A 10,000-nucleotide genomic window follows, 5' to 3' on the forward strand; every position below is an offset into this window, starting at 1 on the left:
ATTGCCTTTACGCCATTAACTAGCTTGGCGATCAGACTTGGATGCATCAATTTTAAAAAATCTAGCGACAGAGATTCCATGTTGGTGGTCAGACTTCGATGTATCAGCATCATAGATCTATCTACGAGTTTTCCATGATTGGTGGTCAGAGTTGGATACATCAACAACATAGATCTAGCTACAGATTTTCTATGACAGTGGTCAGACTTGGGTGTATCAACAACATGCATCTGTGTAAAGATTTTGCATGATTGGTGGTCAAACTTGGATGCATAAACACCATACATCTATGTACAGATTTTCGTTGATTGGTGTTCAGAATTGGATACAACAACATACATCTATGTACAGATCGTTTTGATTGGTAGTCAAACTTGGATGCAAAAATACATACATCTATGTACATATTTTCTTCTATTGGTGCTCATACTTGAATGTATCAACAATATACATCTATGTACATATTTACTTCATTTGTGGTCAGACGAATGCATCAACAACTGTGTACAGATTATATTTGATTGATAATTTTAGGAATGCTTATAAATGAACATTCCAATAAAATTACAAAAACAGTGATGGTTGCCTTGTTTGAACCTACTCTTTACCATTGGTTCTATTAGTCCACCCAAAATTTTAATCTATCTTTTTTCTATTTTTAATATAACGGAACAGTCCTAAAGTTAATTACACAAACACTGGTTGCTTTGTAGAACCCATACTTACCACTGATTCTATTTCTCCTTCCGCCATACAATCTAATCTTTTCTAATTCTTACTACTAATGGAGAACGCGCGGAGAAATAATGCTTTTACTAAGAGGAACTAACCCATTTTACTTATTGTGAAAATTAACATAGATCGAGGAGAATCATTTGACTCTTCAATGATCAGAATTGTTCAGGTAATAGAATTTTGTAGTTTCGCGCAAATTAATTGAACTTTCGAGAATAGGGCAGTCCCTGGCGTTACCCCACGACAATGCCCGACAATAATGCCCTAGCGATTGTAAACACTGTTTGTACAATCTCCCATTAGTGAAAGGGCGCAGACACACTGTTTAAATGTTTTCACATAAGATCACGCAGACACGACCATTTACCATTTTTATAAAGTAAAATAACTTAATTTATGAAGACAGTATAAGAAAATATAAGGATTGTTATGCTCCGTCCTAAATGTTAAATGTTGCTGTTGACCAGGAACACCTTGACAAATAAGATGAATTTCGATAAAGATTCATATATTTTAATATGAACATAATTTTAAATGTTAAATTACCGTGCATTTTTATATTTCAAAACGTACAAAATGTTTGTTTTTACCAAACAAAGGGAGATAGCTTTCACGTGTCAGGTGACATCAATTTTGCGGAAAGATAAAGGCTATTACAAATATGCACTCATCTTTTTTAATAATAGGTTTTATTCTACTGTAATGTGGAAATTAACATAGATAGAGATGAAGCTTTTGAGGTATCAGGTTTAATCGGTCCAGTTACGAAGAAAATTATGGCAAATCCAAAGGTCAAGGGTTAAATTAAGGACTCATGATTATGCCTGAGAAAATATTAAAAAAAAACCATTTAAATCAACGGGCAATATAATTACCCTTAATTTAAGAAAGGTTGGCAATTTATTCGGATATCAGTCTGTGAGCAATGGTCTCATATATTAAGATTTGCCAGTATTTTGTTGCTCTATGATAAAATTCCAATATTGAAAGAATAAATTACGGAGATTCTAAAGAAATATGTTTGAAATTAATGTGTTAATTTTAGAACAAGTAACGGTAACACCAGTACTTATCAATAGATACATGAATATGTGCGTTTCATACAATTCACAAAGTAAATTTTGAGTAACAAGGTAAGCATTTAGGTTTTTAAATCTAGAATATCGATATGAGACCATATTTGATAAATGGTTTATTTTGTATTTCCTACACATAAACGCCCTACTGATATAAAACACTTGAAAGTATTATCCATACCATATAAGATTTAACGTCGGAGAACCCGATATTTAAAACATTTGGTTATAAATTATCAATGATGACACAGATATAAAATATTCACATTTTGAAAAGAACAGAGGGAGTTAGACATGACTCACCATTGACAGGTACATGCAGCAATGCTTCGCTAGTGAGATTTCCAACAACACTATTTACAGCCACACAGGTAAAAGGAGCATTTCCACTAACGTGTGGTCGAACTGAGAAAGTATATCTGTAGGAGTTATTCTTCACACTCTCTTGTACAGGGTTCATGCCACCGTCTGGATGTCCTCGGAGAGTCATGTTTGGCTTTGGGAAGACAGTTTCCTGATCTACATCACAATGTATCGAAAGAGTTTTGGCTTCACCAGGACACAGGTTGAATGTTGAATCATCTTCTCGACTGGTTTTTACTTGTGTAGGTCCATCTAAATTTGTTTGTGGTGTAAATTCAAATTTCAATTTATTGTCATTTTAATTCTAAATGATTAAACTTAATATTGTTACAGTCAGAGTAGATATAGAAACATTGTGTTTCTGAACAAGTAAATATCAAATCTTTAAACCACAAATATACAAACACACAAAAACACACACACACACACACACACACACACACACATATATATATATATATATATATATATTTATATATATATATATCAAGCTCTTCACTCACTGAAATCTATTGATTTAGTGGCTCTTGACTGGAAAATTCTGTGAAGTAGGATTTAGAACTTCCGATTCCTTATATTTTCACGGCAATGTGATTGGCGAGCACAGCCATACCAGTATCCGCTGTTCTTATCAAAATTCTCTGAAATCTTTTGCTGAATTCCATCTTTCATGCAATCAGCTTATTCTTTTCATTAGGTAATGGCAGATTCATCGGTTGCGATTGAAGTGCTGATTGGTTTCTTTTGACATGCTGTGACTACAATGTTTTCCCTGTAAGAAGGCAATCATTTGTTGTGTCGCAAATTGGAGTATGTTTTCTTTATTTGCATTGTTTCGAATGAACCTTTCGCATTTTGATAGAATTGGCGCTTTTGGTGCCATTTTGACCGTTGACCAGGTCATTTATTCAGTTGCGAGGGTGATTTTAAATTATCAGAACATACTGATTCCTTACTACATATAGTCTTTACACTAGTTCCAGTTGATTGATGACATACAGAATGAACACACAATGTGCATAATCCTGAAAAATGTGCAATACATCAGTGGAGAAGAGATGGACAATTCACCATCAAGCAGTTTTGCCTCATTAGGTGTCGTGACTGTGTGGAGTTATTTTCTACCTGCCCAATGTTAAATGGATGTGCTAATGATTTGTCACTGATCCCACTACAAGAGATTTGATCTACATCAAAACTTTATTCACCTTCGCCTAAAATAACATAACTGTCGCCAATATGATCCAGGCTATTGTTCTCACCCTCTACTGGATCAGACAAGATCACCTGTTACAGACACCGAAGACACATTGGTAAAAGAAATACAAAGCAACCCCTGGCGTTACTATGCATTTTTTCAATCATATTTTTGCCTTTTAAAAAATCTTAACAAGGAGATTAAACTCTTTACATTACACATGCTTTGCCATGTTAACTAAAACGTGTAAAGTTAAAGCATTTACCATACATACTAAAGACAGATAATCAGAACTTACAGTACATGATCAGCTTGTAGCTCAGTATCTGGGATTCCCCCGATAGTGATTTTGCTTGACAAGTGAAGGTCTGTGCGTTTTGACCTGTGAAGCAACATCAATATACTACTTTAACACACTCATTTCATGTTATTAAGGTTTTATGAACTTTTGAAAATGAATTTTTAAAAATCAACAGAACGTTCTCAAAATATTTAGGTAACAATTTAAATAAACATTAAACACCTTTGGCAGTTGGAGTTCTTAAGATTGAAAAGAGCAATTGATTTCAGTTTTTATACTGTGACACTTTTGATAGATTCACTGGACATTGATTTTTGTTATTGCCAAACAGGCTAAACATCTCTTGTTCAGTAAGTGTGTGATTCTAGATTTGAGATGGCTATAATGCAAATGAGATTAACATAAAGCTATAAAATCGCAATGTTGGTGGTCCAAAACCAGAGGGTTTATTAGGCTAGCTGAATTTGATGCCCTTATAAACAAGTCTTTTTCTACTTCTTCTTCTTCTTCTTCTTCTTCTTCTTCTTCTTCTTCTTCTTCTTCTTCTTCTTCTTCTTTTTTCCTTCTTCTTCCTCTTCTCTACCTTTTCTTCTTTTTCCTATTGTTCTTATTCCTCTTCCTCTTGTCATATCTAATTGTTCACATAATTTCACTAACTAGCTCTGATATAACAAAAAGATGTTTTAAAGTTTTTAGTTCGATAAAAAATGCAAAATAATTTCACCTTTGTTTTTTGCACATTGAATTGATTAAATTATATATATATATATATATATATATATATATATATATATATATATATATATATATATATATATATATATATATATATATATATATTCAAAACCTATGAAATGATAGTGCTCAACTTTTTTTTAATAAAAGGAGCTATTTATAAAACATTTCAAGTATAATTATGATTATTTAACTTGATTATAATCTTAATTATACTTGAAATGTTATATATATATATATATATATATATATATATATATATATATATATATATATATATATAATTGAATAGGTAATTAGAAATATAATTTCATGCATTGAAAAAATTGTTAATCAACCTTTAAATGATATATAACACAACGAAATGCTAAGTTAAGTGTAATTTTCTTCAATCCTACAATGTTGTTTCAAATATTCCCTATCTACAGGAAGTGACTGTGAATGGAGATTATTATTGTTCTTATTTCCGGTTGACATCGTGCGTTTTCAGTTTCACGGTCATAATGGTTCATACTTCCATTAAAGAAACATTGCAATAAAATACACAACAATTCCTAGTAAGAGCTAAATTAGGCCATTTGCGTGATACTTAGTTCAATGAAACAATGGTGAATAACTCATATAAAATGTAGGATATCAATTATAAAATTAACAACACCGTTTATAGAAACAATAACATCTCTCTCAGGTTTTGAACAGGTGTGGAGAGGGTTCCAAATATCTACGGTTGTGAAAATTAAACAGCGGGTATGTATTGAGGTTTAACACCTCACAAAATAAACATAGAGTAGATAAGGTCCTCAGAATTCACAAGTTACTTTTAAAAAGAACAAATGATGAGTTGTTTAAGATGGTATGAATAGACATATGAAATTTAATTAAATGAGTCTTCTTAAAATTCAATGGTGATCTCATGTTTGTATCACTAAAATATGACACATTTGTCGACGTCAAAACCACATATTTGAATAACTCCGAGGGATCCAGGCCGTCAATTTTTTTGTACGATCTTGTAAATTTGAATAATAAGATCACCTCTAATTCGTTTTTACTTTAACGAAGTAAGTGAACGGCGCTCTAATCGTTCACCGTAAGACAGATAATATAATTCAGAGACAGAATAAGTGATCCTTCTTTAGATCCTTCTTCGAGGCTATGGACCTTCTTCTTTTACAGCAGGCTCCATATGCAATTACCATACGCCAAAGTGTGTATCACCAAAGTCTTAAATAATGTTAAAACAGTACAATCGAAATGAGAGAAACACTGTTTTATAATTCCAGCCAACATTTCTTTCCGCCTTCGATTACACCATTAGTATGTAGATGAAATGTGACCGTGGGATCATACGTCACTGTAGCATTTTCTTCACTGAAAATACTGGAATCAAAGAATTATCATGTTCTTCTTCATCAAAGAGATATGTATTTAGGATCATATCTTATAATATGCAAAACCTGGAATATGGAAAATGTTATAATTCAACTGCCACTCCCTTGACTGACCAAATGAAGACAGAAGAACGTCCTGTAATACTAGAAGTGTTGTAAATCTTTATATCATTTGCAAAATAAATTACACGTAGATAACAAGCCATCGTGAAGGTCATTGATAAAGATTATAATCAGGAGAAAAACCAAATCACCACTCTGGGCATTCCTCCTGGTAACTTTGCCAAATTCCGAAAAGGCACATTCTATCTTCACCCTTTGGACAAGATTATTTAAGAACGATTTTATCCTATTCAACCCGCAACCACTTATTTCATACAACTTTAGTATTTGAAACAACTTAAATGTGATTTTACTCCTGATTAGAGTAAAAGTATAAAACTCATGTCCGAACATTCAAGTTTCAATTAACGATTTGAAATAAACTTACTTTTATTTACGTGGAGAACAGCCACAGAGGATCCAGTCACTACAACATTGCCATGTCTGTCATACCATTTTGGGTGTGCTACTGGATATCCAGGATATGTCAATTCACATGTGCAAGAACCAGTGTCTGATCCAATAATTGGCATAACATTTCCGTTGTTGTCCACTGAATAATTCGTGAGCCTGATGGATGGACTTGCTGCAAATAAAACAGAGACCAAAAAATAGTTTTAAAGACTGCATGGTATGAATTTTCATGACAAGATGTTTTTTCCCATCTCATGGCATCTCGTACGCCAGGAGTAAGTAATTGGTAATTTCATATTTCTTAAAGGACAACAGTAAGAGTTGATAATAAAGACGTTAGCGATTGTCATCAACAGTGATTGTCAAATTTAGTCAGAAATTAGGGTATATATCAATTTACATTGTCATCATAATAAAAAATGTCTACAAAATTGGTAATTAACCTACAATACCATTATATTGATTGGTGTTATTGTATTTTTATAATTATCACTTTATGAATAATAATTATTTTATTTTGATTGATAGAACCTTTACATTGTAATTGCTTTAAAATTGACAAATTATCAGTGATGATAATATGCCACATTACAATTTCTCGTAAACGGATATTTTACATTAGTTATATAGCTGATTCAAGTTAGTAGCTACATTGAAGGCATATTGTTTGCCTCACATGACGTACTATTGTTACAATTAATCATTAGTAAATGGCTCATTTTCACTTTGTTTTCATTTTAGTGAATGAAAATGAAAACAAGTGTTGTTGTTATTTTGACATTTAATGAGTCAAGAACAAAACTACCGACCGACCTGTCGTTGACCTTTTGGGTCGTAAGTGTGGCAATAATTAAAAAGATAAAAAACAAAGAAACAGAAAATGGACCAGTTTTGTTTGATGGGTCATTAGCTAGATATTGCGAGTTGCTACACCTTTAATATTCATATCTTATAATTCCATTTAGAACCCACACGCTACCTATTGATATAAGGCAACATTGTATTGGTTATAAGAGTCTGTTAAAAAAAACCTCTACAGCACTTTCCGTTGGATTGAAATTGAAAGACGAGTCGTGGAGATTTCATACACAAAACTACAATCTAGACTGGACTTGAAGCACGTGACGAAGTACTGGAGGTGAATGACAAGTTCAATCTACGACATTACTACTTTGAAGTGGTCAACGCATCACCTGAAGCTCATCCAAACGAATATTGACATAACTGAGTCATGATACTGTAATTCGGATTCGTCTGTGTTATTATCTATTTTAAGTGCTACTTAATCATATCTTTTATTACATGTTATACCCAAAGTCCTAATAATAGTTGTTTTTTTCTTCATTTCTGTAAAATTATCCTCGGTAACGCAAAATACTACTTTGAAATATTGATTATTGTTCGTATGATCGTATACTTATTGGAACATATTTCTTGAAATATTACCTTTCGTTGATATTTAGCTTTGTCAATAAATATATTTATGTATCATATTGCTTAGATTCTTGACTGTGTTTAGTGACTTTAGAAACAACAGGCGTCCATTTTTAAAACTCTTATGTCGAAGTAATTTGAAATCTTTTATAACGATAGCTTTATTCCTATCTAACTATCCCCGTGGCATAAGTTCTTGCCTATTTTTAATCTTTTAATAAATGTTTTAATAATCTAATCTTAAACACTTAAATCTTTGACTTACATATGAATCTTAAAAAATGTGTATGGTTTCATGATCGTTGTTCAATAAATTGTCGATTTTACAGACGCCAGAAACTTATATTTCGACAAACCTTCTATCTTTAGTACTGTTTTTTTTTAAATATTAGATTATATAGTTTGATAATGTGCTCTAATCTAATCAAAATATGAAATAAAAACTGAATTACATGTTACTATAAGAGTAAATGAAGTTGTCAAAACATAACAGCCAGAAGCGTGTTCAGCGCTACACACACAGTCCACTCCATTCATGGAATTAGTCGCTACAAATGAAATGCTGGTCTCTGGATTGTCAATGCTGGAATTTGTGACTTTATCACAAGAGAATGTGACGTTACTGACAGCTGGGTGTCCTCCCTGGGTTTTACAAGCGATGAGTACATCATCACCAGACTTCGTCGTAACAGATGATCCGTTGGTCACTTGGTGATATTTAAATACCACTAATGGTGCTGTCACAGGTGGTGCTGGAATAAAAAAATAATACGGAGAGTGACAATAACGTTGGAATTAAAATTCAAATTAGAGAAACACTGTGTGGATAATACAATTAGGAGCAACAAAGGGTCGCGTAAGCTCGCACAACTAGATTGAGTGAAAATCAGATTTAATTTCAAATTTGTCTCTATTTTTTTGATAATTTCAATGGATTTGATTATTTCCATAGTTTTAGTTTTATTTTTCTTCTCGACGTTTTGGCTAGGAAATTTAAACCCTATATGAAACTTTATAACTTTATAAAACATTACAGTACTTTTTAAAAGAATATTTATGGACATTTTACACACTGTGCTGTTTATGCATTGATTTCAAGAAACATAGTAGGATCTCTAGCCTTTTTTATCATTTAAATCAACACATTGTGAAATACAAAATATACAAAGGTAACATCCCAAAAATAGATCACAATGAAGTGTATTTTTTACCTGCACCGTATCAGACAAGATGACAACCGCTAAATATAATTCATAATGATGATAATAATAATAATAATAATAATAATAATAATAATAATAATAATAATAATAATAATAATAATAATAATAATAATAATAATATGATAATAATAATATTAATAATAATAATAATAATGATAATAACAATAATAATAATAATAATAATAATAATAATAATAATAATAATAATAATAATAATAATAATAATGATAATAATAATATAATAATAATATAATAATAATAATAATAATAATAATAATAATAATATAATAATAATGATAATAATAATAATAATAATAATAATAATAATAATAATAATAATAATAATAATAATAATAATAATAATATAATAATAATAATAATGATGATGATAATAATAGTATTACTTTATTGCATCCCAAAAATGATTTTTTGTACTGTCGTGTTATAATTTGACGATAAGATAAAAAATATAATGGAAATAAGATGTATATATAAACAAGGAGCAGCTCCACAGCCACAGCCGCGCTTGATAATATGAATAATCTGTTCGTGACATCCGCTTTCTGGGTAAGTAGAGCACCTTTGCTGTCTTCATCAATGCAAAGCGCTAATTCAATTTTATTTACATTGGAGATAACGCTTTTAACGGTCAGGTACTCGTGTTACACCAGAGTAAGATGGGTAATAGTGATCAAAGAACCTTTGAAAAAAATTTACCGGCCCCTCCTACTAAAGACGAGGACCATGTACTTACATGTTACGTGCTTGGTTTAATTCCACGAGGGGCTAAGCCGCACTTAAAATGAACAGAACTTTCTCCAAACACATTATTATTGTCTATTTTGTAACACAATTATCCAAAACACTAAATCTGCCCATAGGACCGATGCGTCATTATTTTGTATTCATTAAAAAGCTGAATTCATTCAAATAATTTTTTTTGTAAACCAAGTGAACTGGGTGTAATAATGGTAACAAATGTATCGAACAAATTGTGACATCTGTTCAGACATATTGGAATGGATGTC

General features: G+C 31.4%; 1 protein-coding gene across 1 annotated transcript in view; it reads right to left on the reverse strand.

Moving 5' to 3' along the window:
- The window catches only part of LOC144966050 (uncharacterized), a gene marked incomplete in the record, with an annotated part of 59,877 nt that overhangs the window by 6,360 nt on the left and 43,517 nt on the right, over nt 1-10,000 (reverse strand). Inside the window, 4 exon segments of the mRNA XM_078902059.1 lie at nt 2,115-2,426; nt 3,671-3,754; nt 6,290-6,487; nt 8,202-8,501. Of these exon segments, the coding sequence (XP_078758185.1) occupies nt 2,115-2,426; nt 3,671-3,754; nt 6,290-6,487; nt 8,202-8,501 (894 nt within the window).

The sequence above is a fragment of the Berghia stephanieae genome, chromosome 2 (genome assembly GCF_034508935.2).
Source record: "Berghia stephanieae isolate SIO BIC M18660-M18661 chromosome 2, UCSD_Bste_1.3, whole genome shotgun sequence".
In the NCBI taxonomy this organism is placed as follows: domain Eukaryota; kingdom Metazoa; phylum Mollusca; class Gastropoda; order Nudibranchia; family Aeolidiidae; genus Berghia; species Berghia stephanieae.